This window comes from Saccostrea echinata, unplaced genomic scaffold (assembly GCF_033153115.1).
Source record: "Saccostrea echinata isolate AGI-Se365-2 ecotype Australia unplaced genomic scaffold, CSIRO_AGI_Sech_v1 ptg000064l, whole genome shotgun sequence".
Lineage (NCBI taxonomy): Eukaryota > Metazoa > Mollusca > Bivalvia > Ostreida > Ostreidae > Saccostrea > Saccostrea echinata.
In genome coordinates, this window is record NW_026889813.1 from 6,089,858 (window position 1) to 6,111,565 (window position 21,708).

Below are 21,708 nucleotides of genomic sequence, written 5' to 3' on the forward strand. Positions count from 1 at the left end.
TACACTACGATACATAATATGTATTTCGGTTTTGATGTCAGTGAATGGTGTTGTCATGGTTACTAAAAATAGAAATTTCTGTGAAATACTTTCAAAAGCTACTCCTCCTACAGTTTTCGTTTGATTTCAGTATAACTTGGCACAGAAGAAGACTACATTAAGATACACAATTCTATTTATTGTTGCATGTTGCAAAGTCTCAAATCCAAGTGCTACTTTGTTATATGTACAGACCAGTAGAGCTACAGTCTCATCAGAGACTTCTGGTCTTAAGTCTCTTGATTATGACAACCTACCCATCAAGTTAGAGTTTTGTCATGATTGACCTATTTTGGGGGGCCTTGATTTGTCTCTTTGGTAGCCCATGTGGCACAGTGGTTAGAGCTTCTGCTCTAGAGTCACGGAGTAAGGAGTTGATCCTTACGTCCGGGTTGGAATCCCACTGCAGGATGTGGAGACCAGTCCTTCGGATGAGACTATGTAAACCGAGGTCCCGTATTGCAGTAGGTGCTGACACGAAAAAGATCCCTCAATGCTCAATGGCCCAGAGTGCCAAGTATAGGTCAAAAATTTGTAGCCCTCCACCTGCAAGTGGTGTCGTCTCTGTATGAGTGAAAAATTCTCAAGAGGCAAACAATCAATCAATCTCTCTGTATTGATGACTTGCATAACAACTATGAGTTTCATGTTAATTGTCCAATTCTTACAGAAGTTATGACCCTTAATTTTTTTTTATTTTGCATTGTTTTTGGACTTAAATATTATTTTACTTGTAAGGGGTCACAAATTTATGTATCTTAAGTATGTTGTGATGTAGACATGTTATTCCAGATATCAAAAAAAGGAACAGTATGATGTTTTATTTTTCTGTCATTTTCATCCATTATTTTCACATTCTTGGTAAAGATATTAAGTACAACATGTTTAGGCCAAAATAAAAAATACCTTTGTTTCCCCTAACGTGAACGACCCAATTAAATCCCGCCGACTGAAAAGTTTTTTTAAGAAGATTATTCCAATATTTTTTTTTATGTTTATCAACTTTTATAAAATACAATGTCATGAAAACCCGTTCTTATCAGAAAATCAGAGTGTATTTTTAAAGCTGCTGTCAGGAAAAAAAAATTATTTACCTACCTACCTACCCAACTTCTAATTTGTTTAAAATGACTTACATTGAATTGAACTCGTATACTGTGCCATCGCTGGCAGATTCCAGTATGTAGAGGTAATGAGTTGTCTTTTTGATAAGATGTAGTGGTAATGAGCTCCCATAATTTAGAAGAAAAGTATTGGTAATGAGTTAGAATTTTTTGCAATAAAGCAGTAATTTTGAACTCCCTTGTACATAAATAAAATGTACATGTAAGTAGGAGCATTTATGTTGACAACCTGACACTTCTAGTTTATAATTTATAATTTTGAAGGTATGATCAATTGAATTCAAAGTAATTAAAAACAATTCAAAATAGTATCAATAATAATATAATAGTATTTTATAACATTTCAACAGAGTAGACAGGAAGATGAAACTAGAAATATGGTGGCTGTGATGGGACATTTTCACCAATGTACACCACAACAGTTTAAACATGCAGCTGCTGGCAGTCAGTGCACTAGCATCTGCGTTACAGCTATTGTAGCAGCAGCCCTGAGAGCTGTAAATGACTGGAACTCTGATTTCATAGACGAAGTTCTTGTTGGAGGTGATCAACTTCATTTAGATATTCTTCAGAAGAAAGGCTGGCCATTCAACAGATATGAATCAAGGCTTGATATTGATGAGATACCGGATACAATTCAGTGTCGAATTGGCATGACTGGTATAAAAGCAAGTGTTGGAGTTCTTGAAGAAGGTTCATTTGGATATTCTTCATATATTGACACTTTGGTAACATCTGCTTTGGTTAACAAACCAAACCAAAGTTTTATTCTCAGAATGTTTGGCTCAAGCATAGCAATCTTATGCACTGGGCATCAAAAGTATTCTATTTTCGACCCACATGCACGAAACCAAAATGGCTTCATTGATGCAAACGGACTTGCAGGTCTTTTTCATTTTAGAGATTCCTCAGAGATGGTAGCTTATCTTAAGCATATCTCTGCAGGCAGGAATGAACAAATTGATATTTACCCAATATTAGTAAATATATTATGGAAAAGTTTGATGAATTATGCTGAAGACTCCACTGTTCCTGAGGTCACATGTTCTACACCAACAGATATGCATGATGAGAGACAGGAAACCTCAGAAGATTTATGTAAGTCTTTCTTTCATCCTTTCTAATCTGTGTACAGGATGTTTCATATTATTTGTCCCTATTACAATTGCCATTTAAAACTTGAACATGATCCCACCCACTCATTTCCCTTGGATTGGATGGGGTTCATTTGGCAATTTTAAAATTGTCAAAAAAATATGTAGGGGAAAACTTTTCAAATCTCCACAAAAACAGCAAAACATTTATATATATCCTTAGGTAGTGTAGATTCAAGTTTGTTCAAATCATGGTTGCCAGGATCAGGGTGGGGCCATTTTAGTTTATCATAGTTTTACATTGGAATATATTATAACAACCTTCTTTTCAAGAACAGCCGATCGTTCATGGTAGCTCAGTCGGTAGAGCAATCGCTCCTTGATTGGGAGGTCGTGATTTCCAATCTCGGCCACGACTGACCTTAGTCGATAAAAAATGGGTAGCAACTGTTCCTTCACCATGCGCTTGGCACTTTGAAGTGAAAGTTGCAGGTCCTTTGGATGAGACCATAAAAACCGAGGCCCAGTGTCATTTCAGATGTTGACACAATAAAGATCCCTCACTGCTCAATGGCCCTGAGTGCCGAGTAAAGGTCTAAATTTGAAGCCCTTCACCAGTATATGGTGACGTCTCTATATGAATGAAAAATTCTCGAATGGGACGTAAAACTACATACAATCAATCAAAAACAGCAGAGGGATGATTAGTCATATTTATATAATAGTATCCTCTGGCAGTGTAGATTCAATTTTGTTAAAAATTATGGCCTTTGTGTAGAGGGTGGGACTACCAAAGGCAATTAATTTTTTTTTCATGATGATACATGTATATATGGAGAAACAAATCTGATAAAGAACAGCATGGTTAAAGTGATTCAGGCAAGCATTGTGGCCCATATGCTTATAGTTTAATATGGTTACTATAATTAATGCATTGTGAAATGAAATATATGAAGATAACAAACAGTATTCAAGCTCAAAAGTCCATTAAACAATACAAATTTTGGAGCAGAGGAAACATGGACCTCTAAAACATCAGAGGTGGGATCAGGTGTCATGGAGGATTGAGCTCTCCCTGCGGACTGGTCACACCCGCCGTGTGTTCCTTGTCATGATCGGGAAATAATGGAAAAATTTGTTGACAATTCAGTGGTAAATAATGGCCTAACAATTAGTATGAAAAACGTTAGTCAGCATTTGACTTAAAGATAGAAATTTGTTGACAAGGTCATTGTATCGACCATAGAACTTACGAAATTATAACTTTAAATAGACTGCTGATTTTCTTGTTTCATCGACTTGTTTGTCAATTTAATAATTTACCTCGTTTTGTACATATGTAGAGCATGCTCTAGAGTATCGAATCAACTGAGAGATATAAACCCTGTATGTAGGTGATGAAGGTATATTGCTGCATAAGTAAGGGAAGTTTATGATCGAAGTCATCACGTTTATCTTAAAGCTTAGTTTTTAGATTACCATTAATGTCTTTTTGTAGTAAAATATCCAAATATGAAACAGATATGGGATGTGTCAGACTCTGTGGTATCTTTTATTTCAAGCTCACCGGGATATATCGTATCGGCATGATAATGGTAATAACCATTGTTAACCCTAGTAGTGCTATATAAAATACACAGTGTTAGTGCTCTGAGCTGAATATTTTTGCCTGAGTTGGGGTGCATTTGTTTAATCAATTTAATTCAGATTTCTTGAAAAAAACATAGACATATCATACATCAAAATGTTCAGCAGAGATAGGACTTCAATACTTTGTTAGCCAGTTTTCATTTTTAGCTCACCTGAGCTGAAAGCTCAAGTGAGCTTTTCTGATCACCCGTTGTCTGTCGTCCGTCCATCTGTCCGTCTGTCGGTCCGTCCGTAAACTTTTCACATTTTCAACTTCTTCTCAAGAACCACTGGGCCAATTTTAACCAAACTTGGTACAAAGTATCCCTGGGTGAAGGGGAGTTTAAATTGTTAAAATGAAGGGCCAAGTCCCCTTAAAAGGGGAGATAATCAAGAAAAGACAAAAATAGGGAGGGTCATTAAAAAATCTTCTTCTCAAGAAGCACTGGGCCAGAAAAGCTGAAACTTATGTGGAAGCATCCTTGGGTAGTGTAGATTCTAAATTGTTAAAATCATGACCCCCGGGGGTAGGGCGGGGCCACAATAGGGAATCCAATTTTTACATTGAAATATATAGGAAAAATCTTTAAAAATCTTCTTCTCAAGAACCACTGTGCCAGAAAAGCTGAAACTTATGTGGAAGCATCCTTGGGTAGTGTAGATTCTAAATTGTTAAAATCATGACCCCGGGGGTAGGGCGGGGCCACAATAGGGAATCCAAGTTTTACATTGAAATATATAGGAAAAATCTTTAAAAATCTTCTTCTCAAGAACCACTGGGCCGACTGGTTGTGTAAAAATATTTCGACCCAAGTTTAAATGAAGCAAAACTTCAACAAATTTACAATTTCCTTAGAATTTTTAAGTATCCACATCTGATTTACACCACTTCTTAAATATATTGTTGCACAGTACTCCTGAAGTTTCTCCATCACTACTGTTAATATTTTAGTAAAGAGTAAAGAAAGAGGCTTGTTGGAAAATTTACTGGAACCTGCTATGTATCTTTGTTTGTAAGGATTTTTATGAAGTTTCGGAATCCATTATAGATATGGTAATTCAAATTCTTTTTGGTTGTTGGGAATATTGAAAATATTCAAAACTGACATTTGATTTTGAAGAATTTTCTCTTTAGAAAGGGAGTTATGGACAAAGTTGGATTATCACTTGTAGAATTGAATCTCAGTTCCTCTAAAATAAAACTTAAAAATAATATATAATGAAAAAATCTAAGAAAAAGAAAATAATTGATGAATATTGAAACCTAAGTAAATAAACTAATATGCTGAATTCTATTCCAGTTTGTAATGGGGATAGACATTTTGAAACACCCTGTATATCAGCATTATTGAATGGCTGCATCGCTTTAGGAGAGCAATATATTTTTAGCTCTTTTGAGCTGAAAGTTCAAGTGAGCTTTTCTGATTACCCATTGTTTGTCTGTCTGTCTATTCGTCCATCCATCTGTAACTTCTTTTCAAGAACTACAGGGCCAATTTTAATCAAATTTGATACCTAGCATCCTTGTGTAAATGGGATTCTTAATTTTTAAGTAATAGTGCCAAGTCTTTTCTAAAGGGGAGATAATAAAAAAAAAAGTGTTGGACCATGAAAAAATCTTCTCAAGATTAATTTGGCCAGAAAAGCTAAAAACTTAATTGAAGCTTCCTGAGGTAGTGTAGATTCTAAATTGTTCAAATCATGACCCCAGGGGTTAGAGTGAGGCCACAATAGGGATCCAAAATTTTACATTGAAATGTAAAGGAAAAATCCTTAAGAATCTTCATCTTGAGCATGTTGAGAACAGGCCTGTAGGAAGCAATTTCAGTTTGGGGGGCACAGCCATATATTTTCAGTTGTGAGCACTATCAACTACCAAAATATCCTTGACAAGGAGAAAAAAAAGGTCATCAGACATTTTTATTGAGTGGGAACAAGCATATAGTAGAGTGTTTTCTATAGTATTCTATTTATCGGCAAAATGATGGGGGGGGGGGGGGGGCATGCCCCTAAGGCCATGGAGAACCATTGGTCAAGAAAAGCTGAAACCTATGCGACAGTTAAATGAAGTAGTGTTTATTCTAAATTGACCAGACTATGGTCCCTTTGGGGTTAGGGTGTGAGCACAATATGGATTATACATATTCCTAAAAAGAACCCTGTTTTACTCAAATAATTCAAAGGAATGTCATTGTCAAAAATCATGTGTATAATTAAGAATAAATGAATTTTTCAGTCAGTCAAGCAACCAAAATTTGTTGTACTCTTGAAAACTCCAACTTGATTTCTCTCAGTTTTACAAAGGTCCCTTGAACTTAGGTTATTAAGAGTCTTTTGTTACAGGGACAAGATTTTTAGGTCACCTGAGTCACTCAGGTGACCTATTGCTATCTGTTTTTGTCTGTCGTCGTTCGTCATTCGTCGTCAATCGGTCGTAAACTTTTGAACATTTTTAGCTTCTTCTCTGGAACCACTGAACCAATTTCAACCAATTTTGGCATATAGCATCTATGGGTGAAGGGGAACAAAAATTGTGAATTTCATGATCCCTGCCCCCCTGGGGCCTGAGGGGTGGGGCTAAAACCACCAAAAATAATGCAATCTTTAAAAATCTTCTTCTTTACTCCTGGACATCAAGCAGTCAAACTGTTGGCATCATTGTAATAAGCATGGAGCCCTCTATCAAAATTGTGAAATTCATGGCCCCAGGGTCAGGGGTTCTGGCCCCAGGGTGGGGCTATATAGATCATATAGTGAAAGTGCATTATTTCTTTGAAAATCTTCTTCTCTGCTCCTGGTTATTAAATAAAGTTACTAAGTACATAGTTATGATGAGCAAGAGTGCCTCTTCCAAAATTGTGAAATTCATGGTCCCAGGGTCAGGGGTTCTGGTGTTAGGGTGGGGCTCTATTGATTATATATAGTGAAAATGCATTATTTCTTTGAAAATCTTCTTCTCTGCTCCTGGGTATTAAATAAAGGAACTAAGTACATAGTTATGATGAACAAGAGTGCCTCTTCCAAAATTGTGAAATTCATGGCCCCAGGGTCAGGGGTTCTGGCCCCAGGGTGGGGCTATATAGATCATATAGTGAAAGTGCATTATTTCTTTGAAAATCTTCTTCTCTGCTCCTGGGTATTAAATAAAGTTACTAAGTACATAGTTATGATGAGCAAGAGTGCCTCTTCCAAAATTGTGAAATTCATGGTCCCAGGGTCAGGGGTTCTGGTGTTAGGGTGGGGCTCTATTGATTATATATAGTGAAAATGCATTATTTCTTTGAAAATCTTCTTCTCTGCTCCTGGGTATTAAATAAAGGAACTAAGTACATAGTTATGATGAACAAGAGTGCCTCTTCCAAAATTGTGAAATTCATGGCCCCAGGGTCAGGGGTTCTGGTGTTAGGGTGGGGCTCTATAGATTATATAGTGAAAAAGCATTAATTCTTTGAAAATCTTCTTCTTTGCTCCTGGGTATTAAATAAAGTAACTAAGTACATAGTTATGATGAGCAAAAGTGCCTTTTCAAAAATTGTGAATTTCATGGCCCCAGGGTCAGGGGTTCTGGTGTTAGGGCAGGGCTCTATAGATTATATAGTGAAAATGCATTAATTCTTTGAAAATCTTCTTCTCTGCTACTGGATATTAAATAAAGTAACTAAGTACATAGTTATGATGAGCAAGAGTCCCTCTTCCATAATTGTGAATTTCATGGCCCCAGGGTCAGGGGTTCTGGTGTTAGGGCGGGGCTCTATCGACTATATGGTGAAAATGCATTAATTCTTTGAAAATCTTCCCCTCTGCTCCTGCGCATTAAGGTGATAAACTAAGTACATAGTTATGATGAGGAGGTGGGCCTCTTCCAGAATTTTGAAAGCCATGGCCCCTGGGACAGGGGTTCTGGTGTTAGGGCGGGGCTCTATTGATTATATAGTGAAAATGCTTTAATTCTTTGAAAATCTTCTTCTCTGCTCCTGGGTATTATTTAAACAAACTAAGTACATGGTTATGATGCATAAGGATGCCTTTTCAAAAATTGTGAATTTCTTGGCCCCTGGGTCAGGGGTTCTGGTGTTAGGGCGGGGCTCTATTGATTATATAGTGAAAATGCATTGATTCTTTGAAAATCTTCTTCTCTGCTACTGGAGATTATATAAACAAACTAAGTGCATGATTATGATAGGCAAGGATGCCTCTTCCAAAATTTTTAAATATATGGCCTCAGTTTTTGGGGTTCTTGGGGGGGGGGGGGGCTCTATAGATTATATAGTGAAAAAGCATTAATTCTATTAATCATTAATTAATCCTGTCTGCTCCTTTGTGTTGAGCTGATAAATAAATTGCTTAGCTATGATGAAAATGGGAGCTTCGAACAGAATTTTTAAATCTTGTGGTCCTAGGGTCAGGGGTTCTGGCATAACGAAGGGGGGGGGGGGTCGGCGGCTTTTGATAATATAGTGGAAAAGTGTTAATTCTTTGAAGTCCATAGTTATGATGATGAGGGTAACTCTTCCAAATTTGTAAATTTCTTGACCCTTGGTCTTGGGTTCTGGTGTTAGGGTAAGGCTTTGTTGAATCTGTAGTGAAAATGCATTGTACCTGTGAAATTCTTCTCTGCTTCTGGACATATTGGAAGAAAACTGAGTAAAAGTTTTAAATGATATGAGTAAGCGTATTTCTACCAGATTTTTAAACATCTGAACCATTGGTCTAAGCATTCTGGTCCTGGGCAGGGCTCTATTAATTTGTATTCTACTGAGAGAAGTTATTCCCCTTTTCCATTCACCTTTGATAATTAATCACTGTAAATAATGTATTTGAAAGGTTAATAGAATAAGATAATTATGCAAGAATGTTTATCGTATAATTAAAAAAGTACTTTCTTAGTTTTAATAAACAGGTAGACCTGTAAGTTATGGATAAATAAAAATGAGACAAAAATAACTTATCTTATTAAAAGTTCTTCAAAGACCATAAGAGAGGTCAATGCTAGAGGTCTTAGTATGGGTTATAAATAGTACAGAAGCACTAATAGTTTGTTAATAGTCTGCATAGTATTAAGTGGGGGACAGATTAGAACTTAATTTATGAGTTGATACTGAATACTAGACTAATTATTTTGTTGATCCTGATCTTCCTACTTCTCTTGCTTTAGGGCAACAAAGCTTCAACTATCAGTGTATTTAACTTCTAAATTGTTGTATTATACTCAGGTGACCGTTAAGGCCCTTGGGCCTCTTGTACAAAGATATATTTCATCCACAAAACCTGTTCAGTAATAAATGCTTTGCTAAATAATTGTTTTACATGTATATATATTTTCAATGTTTTTTTTTGTTTATTAAATAGTGAACATTCCACCTGTCAAAGCTTACTCACCAGGAGAAAGTGACCATGATTCTGAAATTCCTGCCCCAATGACACCTTTGCAGAAAGGTTAGAATTTCAAAAGTCTTCTGGGTTTTTTTTTTATAAAATATGTTGAACCTTGATTTGAAATAATTATAATGCAAGCTTCTATTTTATATACATGTACCAAATTCTCAAGAACTATTTAACTCACCTAAGCTACTTTTGACCAACTTTTCAAAAGACCCTGACACAATTCTCTGACTTTGCTTGTATATTTAATCAAATCAAATGAAAGTAAAAAAACGTAAATAAATTAAAAGATGTAATTTCTTTTGAACATATTTAGAACCAGCTAAAAACAATTCTGCTAAAAGTGCCAAACCCAAAAGACCTTGCCCTTTCTGTGGTGAGATGAAAGGCCGATTAACTGACCATCTGAAAGCTAAGCATAAAAATGAAGAACAAGTTAAAAATGCATTACAATTACCTAAACACTTGAGGAATAGAGCATTTGATGAAATGAAAAAAGAGGGTATTTTCAAGGCTAACAGTGAAATGATAAAAAGTGGGGATCTTGAGGTATCAAAACTTATTAGAGAAAGAAATCAAGGTAATCCGTCCTCATTGAAAATGTGCTCAGTGTGTAAAGGGTTTTTCAACGCTAAAGTCATATATAAGCACAAAAGAACTTGTGTGGCAGCTGAAGGTTCAGCAGTTTCACCATTATCACTCTCTATGAGATGCTTGACTGAAGATGATAAATATCCTAAAGAATATACACAAGAGATTTTGGAGAGCTTTAGAGATACTGACTATGGGGCATTAATACGAAAGGATGATTGGATAAAAAGATATGGTTTCCATTTGTATCAAAATATTCAAGGGAGCATTAAGAAAGTGGAGAAAAGATTATCTTTGAATTCAAAGTTGAGAAGGCTGGCTCATCTTTTCTTGGCATTTAAAAAGATTTTTGAAGAGAAAAGAAAGAGACAAGTTAAAAGCTGCAGTGAGATGTTCAGTAGAAACCATATTGTTGAGCTACAAGAAGCAATACTGAAGATGACTGTGGATGAAAATGCAAAAAAAGTAAAAAACTCATTGAAAGTGAATCTTAAATATCTTTTAAATGATGTCTGTGAGGTGATGCAGGCAAGTTATCTAATTGAAGGGGAAGATGATTTGGCAGCAGAATTGGGAAAATTTGTAGTGATTTCTCGTCAACTTTGGCCTTCATTTTTCAAAAATGCAGAGGAATCAGTTGCAACACAACGTCAGGCTGAATTAAGAGCACCTATTAACCTTCCTGTTAGACATGATCTTTTTAAGCTCAGGGATTACACAAAGCAGTTAATTAAAAAATTGACTGGTGATGGATATTCTTTGTATGAGAATGCAGAGTTTTGCAAACTGAGGGATGCACTTGTTTGCAGACTTACCATATTTAATGCACGGAGAGGAGGAGAACCAAGCAGGATGCTGTTATCAGAGTTATCTGATGCCTTGAATGACAAATGGATTGACCAGTACAAGAAAGAAAATTTGCAGTTTGAAACTGAAAGACAGCTTTTTGGTGAAACAAAAATTGCATACATTCATGCCTCAAAAGTTGCAAGACTTGTACCTGTTATAATCCCTAAAGATTGTTGGAAGGCACTAAATATCATAACAGATGATGAAGTTAGAAAAACAGCAGGAGTCAATCAAAGGAATGAGTTTGTTTTTCCAAATACAAAAACCTCTATGAGTCATGTGATAGGATGGGATTGCGTACACAGAATGTGTCAAGAAGCAGGACTTCAACGCAGCCTTAATGCCACTGGGATGCGTCACTTTATTGCAACAGAGTATGCTGCATTGGATGTTGCCCCAAGAGATCGAGAGATATTCTACAAACATATGGGACACTCCGAAAAAATTAATGAAAATATTTATCAATGCCCCCCAGCACTGAGGGAAATTACACATGTTGGACGGGTTCTTCAACAAGTGGATATGATGGAGGATTGTGAAGGTATTTCATTATTTACTAAATCAGTGAAACTTATCTAATCCTAATGTTGTGTATTCTGAAATCTAGCCTAATATTTTCTCAATTTCAAGTTCCTTTGAATAAATTCAATTGTTAAAAAAAAATGTTGTTTAATCTGGGACATTGTCTAATCCGGCCAATTTCTATGGAACCAGTGGTGTCTGAATTAGACAAGTTTTACTGTATTATCATATGATATTATCTTTGTGCTTAAAATTGACAAATAAAAATTAAACAGTATACTTAACATCTACAGATGAGCATTTTAGTTGCAATGAAGTTAAATGAATTGGCAAATGGTGGTTATCAAAAGCAATTAAAGAAATCAGGATTTAAAATACTATAGAACATTTTAATTTGTGGGGGGGTCAGTGTTCATGGGCAAGCAAAATTTTACTTGTTCGTACGGATGTAATTTCAAGGGTTACTGGTTTATATGGTTGCTACAAAGAATCAATATGTTTGTAATTTAAAAATAGATGTTCATATGAATGTAAATTCACAAACATTAGTCCACCACGAACAGTGATGATTCCACAATTCCACAGTATGCAATTAAGCACTTTTATTGATGTAGAAAAAAAATCCAATTTAAAAATGAACAAGATTTAATGTAAAGTAAATTGTATTGATATGTTGTTCTCATATATATGAAATAATTTTTTTTTAATCTTTCAGGTACCTTAAATTTGCAGGATCAAAATATCACTGATGTTGATCTTGATGCTCTAGAAGGTATGTACAGGATAAAGAAGTTATTTTAGATGATTGAGTAAAAAAAAAAAAGTAACTGACAAGTGATTTTTTGAGGAGTGATGGTATAATTTTTCTTCTTACTACTACTTATTGTAATTCATCATGTTCATATAAGAGATAAATTATAAATGTGTGAAAATAATGAACTGTACATGAGTGTACAGAAATCTTCAGAAATAAACTTTTAAACTTGGAAAAATTTTTTTTTTTATATCGGTCACATTTTTATGAACAAATGGTATGTAACTGGTATGTAAATTAGCTTTTGGTATCTACATATCCAATATTACAGAATTTATAGGCCTAGTAGCAGAGGACATTCCATTTTGTCAGTTGCTGGATTTTTCAAAGCAAATACAGGAGGAGGATGTAGCTGTGAGGCCAGAAACTTTGATGCAAAGCAAAAGTCTACTTTTGAATAAGAAATTGCAAGATTGTGCCAAACAATTCTTTACAGAAGATGCCTGGCTTGCTGTTAAGACGACACTGCAAATGCTTGGAGGTAGATTCCTTAGCATGCTTAATTTATATTAGCTGTGAATTACAATTAATTGATTTATTTACACAACTAATCATATTATAAACATTATAATGTAATATGAAAATGATGCAAAACTAAAGCAATATATCACAGCAGAATGTGCCACATATATTAAACGTATGTGATTCATATGTGACTTCAAGTACGTATCACATGAAAAAAACACCATGTACTTTAAATGTTCATAATCACACGTATAAATGTCATGCGTGACACATACGTTAAACATACATATTGACTACCATATGTTGCACACATACATTATTCATACAGATCACGTATGAATAACGTACGTTGCAATGTGTTTGTAACGCACATTTTGAGAAACATGCATTTAACACGTTTGTTAAATGCACTGCTCATAATATAATACCATACATGTGCCAAACCATCATGGTTAAACATATGTTTTGAACATTTTTTTCACATATTGTAAACATAGGTGAAACAAAAATGATATGCGATTGAAATATTCAATTGATGCATTTGACATAATTTTCTTCAAAGGCTTATTTTCTTTTCATCTGTTGAATGATCCACATTTTGAAGGTACATTTCTGGATATTCTTCACCTCAAATTTCCTGATCCTAATTGCTCTTTTGGCAATCACAACAAAAGACATTCATATTTAAGCCAAATTTAATGTTGCGTTTTTTTTTAACATCATTCTTCTGTAATTCCCTTTTATCTTAATTTTAAAGAAAAACAAAATATTAAATGAATTTGAATTCGGAAAAACACAGCTTTTTTATACCCCCGTCCGAAGGAGAGTGGGGGTATACTGTTTTACCCTTGTGTGTCTGTCTGTCTGTCTGTGTGTCCAGCTGTCTGTCTGTCTGACTGTAACAAAGGATGACTGCACTTAAGGACATGAGAAATTTGCGACAAAATAAACTTTCAAAACAAGCATTTTTCTTTTCATTGCATGAATGGTCAACATCTAATCTACAACTTTATGTAATTACGTTTAATAAAAGTGTGTATTTGCGAAGTTTGAATCTGTTTTCAAAGGCAGGGGTCATCACAATTTCTTGGATCTCCGTTCGATAATGAGGACACCCACTTTTTTACTGACTTTATACATAGTCAGCGCATGTTTGTCTATTGTTCTACGTTTAACAGTATTTGTATATTTGCATGAATAATAATGTGTCAAAAGGAGATTAATAGACAAACATGCGCTCATGGTTAAAAAGAGAAAAAAACTGCTTCTTCTTACATTCACTCTCTGTGTTGTAACCAAGGATTGTGACATGTTGAATATTATAATTCACCACGTGATTTCTTACCTCAGGAAACATGTCATTGTTATTTATCAAGTCTAATTTTAGACCCATTCTTACAATATTAGCTCCACCTCTCATGCATATCTAATGTTCAATCAAGGGCAGGCAAGTGTAAATTCACTATATTTGGAAAGCAGTAAGGACAAAAAAAACATTTAATCATTTTATTGTATCACAGTCTAAAATCATTTTAAGATTTAAATTTGGTTCCAAATTGTCAGGATTCTTTCATAAACATACAAAAGTGAAATAAGGTTTAGATATAAAAGCAACAGAAGCAATCGAAAAAGACCCAAAAACAGGCATTAAGTGCAGTCATCCTTTTTCATCACAGTTTTCTCAGCAACTACTGATTGCAGATGCTTGAAATATTAGCACATACTTTGTTGAGGCATGCCATATGGTGGGATCAATTTTTGTATGAATCCGATGTCAACTTCCTGTTTATCTGTATGTCTGTCCGTACCATACATAACAAATTTTTGTCGCAGTTTTCTCAGCAACTACTGATTGCAGATGCTTGAAATTTTAGCACACTTTTTGTTTAGGCATGCCATATGGTGGGATTTATTTTTGTACCAATCCAATGTCAACTTCCTGTTTATCCGTGCATCTGTCCATACCATACTTAACAAATTTTTGTCACAGTTTTCTCAGCATCTTCTCATTGCAGATGCTTGAAATTTTAGCACACTCTTTGTTTAGGCATGCCTTATGCTGGGATTTATTTTTTAGCTCACCTGAGCCGAAGGCTCAAGTGAGCTTTTCTGATCGAAATTTGTCCGTTGTCATCGGCGTTGTTGTCGTAAACTTTTCACATTTTCATCTTCTTCTCCAGAACTACTGGGCCAATTTCAATCAAACTTCGCACAAAGTATCCTTGGGTGAAGGGGATTCAAGTTTGTTCAAATGAAGGGCCACACCCTCCTCCAAGGGGAGATAATTATGAAATAGCAAAAAATTAATGGCATTATTGAAAAATCTTCTTCTCAAGAAGCAATGGGCCAGGAAAGATGAAACTCATGTGGAATTATTGTCAGGTAGTGTAGATTCAAATTTATACAAATCATGACCCCCAGGGATAGGGTGGGGCCATAATGGACGATCAAAGTTTTACAATGGAATATATAGGAAAAATCTTAAAAAATCTTCTTCTCAAGAATAGCAAAGCTATGATTGGTCATATTTATATGGAAGCATCCTCAGGTGGTGTAGATTCAAGTTTGTTCAAATCATGACCCCCAGGGATAGGGTGGAGCCACAATGGACGATCAAAGTTTTACATAGGAATATATAGGAAAAATCTTAAAAAATCTTCTCAAGAACAGCAAAGCTATGATTGGTCATGTTTGTATGGAAGCATCCTCAGGTGGTATAGATTCAAATTTGTTCAATTCATGACCCCCAGGGGTAGGGTTGGGCCAAAATGGACGATCAAAGTTAACAAATTAGGTGTACATGCTAGGAAAAATCTTCAAAAATCTTCTTCTCAAAATCAGCAAAGCCATGTTTGGTCAAATTTAAATGGAAGCATCTGCAGGTGGTGTAGATTCAAATTTGTTCAAATCCTGACCCCAGGGGTAGGGTGGGGCCACAATGGACATCAAAGTTTTCATAGAGTATATAGGAAAAATCTTTAAAAATCTTCTTCTCAAGAACAGCAAAGCTATGATTGATCATATTTAAAAGGAAGCATCCTCAGGTGGTGTAGATTCAAGTTTGTTAAAATCATGACACCCAGGGGTAGGGTGGGGCCACAATGGACGATCAAAGTTTTACATAGGAATATATAGGAAAAATCTTCAAAATCTTCTTCTCAAGAACAGTAAAGTTATGATTGGTCATATTTAAAAGGAAGCATCCTCAGGTGGTGTAGATTCAAGTTTGTTCAAATCATGACCCCCGGGGGTAGGTAGGGGCCACAATGGACGATCAAAGTTTTACATAGGAATATATAGGAAAAATCTTCAAAATCTTCTTCTCAAGAACAGCAAAGCCACGGTTGGTCATATTTATGCAGAAGCATCCTCAGATAGTGTAGATTCAAGTTTGTTCAAATCATGACCTCCAGTGGTAGGGTGGGGCCACAATGAAAGTTCAAGCTTATAGAGAAAAAAGTCACAGTTAGTCAAAAAATTATGTAAGCATCCTTAGTGTAGATTTAAATTTTTTTCAAATCATACCCCCCACTCCCTTTTAGGGGTAGGTTGGGACCACTTATGCATTTAAGCTTTTCAATACTAAACTGATTTTTCCTTTTTTCGTAGCCACAGTGCTCAGGTGAGCAATGTGGCCCCTGGGCTTCTTGTTGTACAAATCAGATGTCAACTTCCTGTTTTTCAATGCATTTGTCCATACCATACAATTTTTGGTCACAGTTTTCTCAGCAACTACTGATTGCAGATGCTTGAAATTTTAGAACACTCCTTGTATAGGCCTGCAATATGGATTCACTTTTGTAAGAATCTGATGTCAACTTCTTGTTCATCCCTTTGTCTGTCCATAACTGAACTTGTGTACATTCACATCAGAGTGTATATTCACATCAAAGCAGGGGTATTACTAGTGAGCATTGGCTCACAGACTTCTTGTTTCAACATTATTACTTTCCACATAAAACTCCTGGTTGATTCCCTGTAGAACTAAGATATGGTGTCGGATAACTACAGTTTTTTATTATTAATATCCTTCAAGTTGATTTTTAGCTCACTTCAACGAAGTTGAGATGAGCTTATGCTATACCCCTGGCATCGGCGTCAGCGTCGGCGTCCCGGTTAAATGTTAGGAGCAAGTCCATTCCCAAGTAACTGTAATCCCTACCTGGACCAAACTTGCATGGATGATGCATCTAGAGATGGACACTTCCACACTGGCTTTGGGTGCTGGATGTGAGATAGATTTTCCGGATGAGTGAGCAGGTTAAAGTTTTTGAAGCAGGTCCATTCCCAAGTCACTATAAGCCCTACCTGGACCAAACTTGCATGGATGATGCATCTAGGGAATGACATTACCATACTTGCTTTGGATGCTGGATCTGACCAATTTTTTTTAGATGAGTGAGCAGGTTAAAGTTTTTGAAGTAGGTCCATTCCCAAGTCACTATAAGCCCTACCTGGACCAAACTTGCATGGATGATGCATCTAGGGATGGACACTACCATACTTGCTTTGGATGCTGGATGTGAGCTAGATTTTCCACAAGAGTTTCCAGGTTAAGACTTTGGAGCAGGTCCATTTCCAAGTAACTATAAACCCTACCTGGACCAAACATGGATGATGCATTTAGGGATGTACACTAATCAACCTGCTTCGGATGCTGGATTTGACCTATATTTTTCACATGAGTGAATTTTAACCATATTTTCACAAAATTAACATGGATGATGTATCTAGGGATGGACACTTTCAGACATACTTTGGATTCTGAATCTAATGTACATTTTCCAGATGAGTGACCAGGGTATTTTTTTTGGAGTTGCTATACAATATTATGGCCTATTATGATTAAACTTGCGTAGATGGTGCATCTAAGGATGAAAACTTCCAGTCTTGCTTTGGATGTTGGAACTGACCAAAATTTTCTTGATTAGTAAACAGGTTAAAAGTTTTTTTGAGAAGGTCTATTTCCAAGTAACTATAAGTCCTACTTAAACCAAACTTGCATGGATATTTATCTTGGCATGTACACTAACTAGAAAATAAAAATATGTGAAATTTCTTACTTGTAGATAACATTCATTGAGGTGAGCTTCGTCATCTTTGATTACCTATGTTTTAAACTAGACTTTTCACTATTCTCAAATATCTACCTTATAATTCTTTACATGACAAATTTAAAATAGAAGTATTGTGAGTGAACTCAGAAAATTAAAACTTGTTCATCATATCCATGACTTGTTTGCTTTAAACTCAGAAGCATTATATAGATTTTCAATGAATCGATTCATTTTCACTATATGATCAATAAAACCCTGCCCTAACTCCTGAATCACTTAACCTGGGGAAAGAAATTTCATAATTTTGTGAATGGAACAAAAATAGTGAATTTCATGGTCCCTGCTCCCCCTGGGGCCTAAGGGATGAAGCTAAAACCAACAAAATTTATGCGTTCTGTAAAGCTGGACATCAAGCAAACTGCTAGCATGATTGTAATGAGCTGAGTGAATATGTGGTTGACAATACACATGTAAACCATGCATTTATTAACGTATGTGTAACATGTGGTAGCACATACTATATGTTACATATACGTGAAACATACGTAACACATACGAATATTTTAACTGCACATTTCACGTACTTTATGTACATCCATGTTATCTGTTCTTTGTATGTGTTACGTATGTGTAACATATAGTATGTGCTACTATATGTTACACATACGCGGCACAATTAGCTGTGTAAACATGTATATATATACATAATGATTAAACTATCACCGCGTGGTCCAGTGGTAGAGCGTCTGCTCTAGAGTTGCAGAGTAAGGAATTGATCCTTACGTTGCGGGTTCGAATCCCACTGTGGGACGTATAGACCGGTCCTTCGGATGAGACCGTATAAACTGAGGTCCCGTGTCACAGTAGATGCTGGCACAAAAAAGATCCCTCACTGCTCAATGGCCTTGTGTGCCGAGTATAGGTCAAAATTTTCAGCTCTCCACTGGCAAGTGGTGGCATCTCCATATGAGTGAAAAATTCTCGAGAGGGACGTTAAACAACAAAAAAACAAACTGATTAAACTAGCCTAGGTCTTTAAAGGAAGAAAAGAAGGTTGAGTTGAGAAAAACCAGGTCGTTTTTAGACGGGGTCACGTGACCCCATCTATTAATTTAATGTCAGTTGAGGCCTCAAAACGGAAGCCGTGCGTAGAACACATGAATAAAATCTACGCTGTATGAAAGAGTGCAGAAATTATTTGATCGAAATACAAACACTCTGGATAAAACTGAGGAGAGTGATATGAAGTTTTTCTTACTCAAATTAATGAAGCATTTTGAAAACTTTAAACATGAAAAAATTAATTGTAAATCACACTAGTAAACAAACTACTCGCCTGTGTAGTATTACGATTGCGTAACGCATCATCGATTGTTTACTTTCGGAAATATATTAATTCAGACCCGGTGAAATTCGGATAATTCAAAAAGGTTCCTTGACTTAGTAATTACTGAATTTTCTACTACAAAGTAAATGAAAAAAGTGAAGATATATCTTTCACAGTTTTTTGTATATTAATTAAAAAAATTAAGTTGGTATCAAAACCCTATAAAAATTTTGACAATGCAGTAATGAAATTTGTGAAATCTAGCATGAAGTTTATTTTGACCCCGTCTTTCAGTACTGTCTCAGTACTTTGATTATAATTTTTAGCTGTACTCATGGTCAGATTCCAGAAAAGCTATTGCATTAGTAAGGTACCTTGCAGCTTGTATGGGTTGGTAGCAATATGGATTTAAAATATTTCAAGGGAAGTAAAGAGGAAAAATCTTTTTAAAATAGGATACTAGGACCCATCTGAATATTTATATGCTTGTTGTAATACTCCTAGGTTTAGATCGGTCACTGTTCGTTATCTTCACCTTTTTCACTTAAAATGCATTGTTTATTTAAATTGTAACACAATATGTTTGCTATATTTTGTAATTCTATGTATAACGTTAAAACATATGTTTTAGGTCAAGGATTAAAAAGAAATATGGAGATTGATGCTTCAGCAGGAGAGGTAAATTTTATTATGCACTAAAAGAATATATCTAAGAAGTGTATTTCAGTTTTGAAAGTTCATCAAAGCAAAGCCATGAAATATGCCAGTTGAAAATCAAAACTGATGTCGGGAATTGATGAAATTGAATGCTGTAAAAATACTTTTTCAAATTGGTATTAATTTATGCTTTGTAAATGATCACGAATCTAAAAAGTATGTTTGTATATGCAGTACAAGTATATCGGTCCTTCATAAATGGTCAAAACTGAAATACCCACATAATATCTTCTTCCAACATTCACTATTCATTTAGTTGCAGTTCTTGGAATTTTTTTTTCTTATAAATTTTAAAGAAATCACATCTTACGTAAAAATGGTATTTGAGATTAATATTCAAGGAGGAAAGAAATGATACGAATTGACCTGTGTTGCGGCATGTATTTTTAATTTGACATATATAAGTGAAGGAAAATTTGCTTTGTCCCTGTGCCACAAAAAATTGTCTTGTATGGTTTGTCTTCATGAAATATATATGGAGAAAATGAACAGTATTCAAGCTCAAAAGTCCATTCAAACAATAGAGATGAGGAGCAGAGCAAATTACGTCAGAGGTGGGATCAGGTGCCATGAAGGAGTGAGCATTCCCTGCTGACCGGTCACACCCACTGTGTGCTCCTTTTCATGATTGCGAAAAACCTAACAATTAATATGAAAAACATCAGTAAGCATTTACTCAATGTTAGATAGTATTCGCTGACAAGGTCATTGTATCGACCAAAAAACTTTTGAAATGATGACTTCAAACCAGACTGTTGGTGTCCTTGTTTCATCAACTTGTATGTCAATAGTTTGCCTTGTTTTAGAAATTGTACATAAGTAGAGCATGCTCTTGCATATCAAATCAACTGAAAGACATAACCCCATATGCAGGTGATAAGGATATGTTGCTACCTAAGTAAGGGAAGTTCAGGATTGAAAAGTTGAAGTCAAAGTTTTTTTTGTTTTTGTTTTTTGTTTTTTGTTTTTTGGCTTAGGATTCCACTGACCCATTGAAATTAATTTTATCTCTGATATATCAGTGCTGTATCCTTTTTTTTTTTTTTTTTTTTTTTTTTTTTTTTTTTTTTTTTTTTACATTGAAATGAATTTCATACTGTGTTTGGTTAAACATAAAGAGGATATTACTGAGGTCCTTCATTTTTATTTGTGTAGATGAATAAGCCTTACTTAAAAAAAAAAACCTACATGTATAGGAATATCACTGCATTGTGTAATTTTATACAATTAACCAATTAATCGGTTGGAACATGTTGCTGTTAACCGAGTGACAGTTTTATATTCGATTGCTATCCCTAATTTATACAATTTTCTTAGATAAATTATGTAAAGAAAGAACTGAATTTCAGCATATTTTGGGTTTAAAGGTGCCAGGGCCTAGTAATCTGAAAATTCCTAGAGTGGTTAGTTCGAAAATTGATGACAATGTATTAAGAAGGGGAGAAGCTGAGTTTGTGGCCGATTTACAGGAATTTTCAAGTGAAGATGAAATGTCTGATGATCTAGAATTGGAGAATGGAGAAACTGAATCATTGACAGGTATTTTGTTCCCTTATTAATTGTTAAAGTTTGAGTGAGCTTTTCTGATCACCTGTCATCCATTGTTTTTACTGTATATATGACTGTTTGACTGTATGTCTAGTTGTCTTTTCATCTACATTTATTAATGATTCACATTTTTGACATCTTCTCAAAAACCACTTTAGTTAAACATTTCACCAAACTTACCATATAGCATCCTTGGGTGAAGGGTCATATGTACTTGTAAAGACAAAAGTTTGGGGGTTTTATTCATGGTGTAGGATGAGTTGTGGAAAAGAGATGGGTACTCCCTGTTATAGAAAGAATGGCAGATTCTATGTTTTACATTGTGAAACATTATTTATCCGCCCAATCAAAAAATAGAATATAGGAGTGGCACAATGTCATTATGTAATAAAGATTCAATGAAAATCTCATTAAATTTTATCCAGTGGTATAAGAGGAATTGTGAATAATAGACGAGTTCCCGGAAGTAATACTGACATGCAGAAAAATGTACAGAAGGACAGACACTCCCATCACTTTATACTTACTGCTTTTCAAAGGGGTGGGGTTA

The 21,708-nt window shown here is 35.2% G+C and overlaps 1 protein-coding gene across 1 annotated transcript; it reads left to right on the forward strand.

Annotated features, from left to right (window-relative positions):
• The first annotated feature begins 1,513 nt into the window (after nucleotides 1–1,513).
• Nucleotides 1,514–12,557, forward strand: LOC133175710 (uncharacterized). Its single transcript, XM_061310819.1, has 5 exons — nucleotides 1,514–2,261; nucleotides 9,236–9,322; nucleotides 9,585–11,249; nucleotides 11,946–12,002; nucleotides 12,316–12,557. Exons 1-5 carry the CDS (start codon nucleotides 1,541–1,543, stop codon nucleotides 12,555–12,557), a joined length of 2,772 nt encoding a protein of 923 aa, XP_061166803.1. The 5' UTR covers nucleotides 1,514–1,540.
• The last annotated feature ends 9,151 nt before the right edge of the window (nucleotides 12,558–21,708 follow it).

What these genes read in the sequence shown, in the direction of transcription:
- LOC133175710 (XM_061310819.1), top strand. Translation starts at nt 1,541, where the DNA reads ATGGTGGCTGTGATGGGACATTTTCACCAATGTACACCACAACAGTTT. An exon ending in TATGATGGAGGATTGTGAAG is followed by an intron (nt 11,250 to 11,945) that starts GTATTTCATTAT and finishes TTAATCTTTCAG; the next exon opens with GTACCTTAAATTTGCAGGAT. An exon ending in TGATCTTGATGCTCTAGAAG is followed by an intron (nt 12,003 to 12,315) that starts GTATGTACAGGA and finishes CCAATATTACAG; the next exon opens with AATTTATAGGCCTAGTAGCA.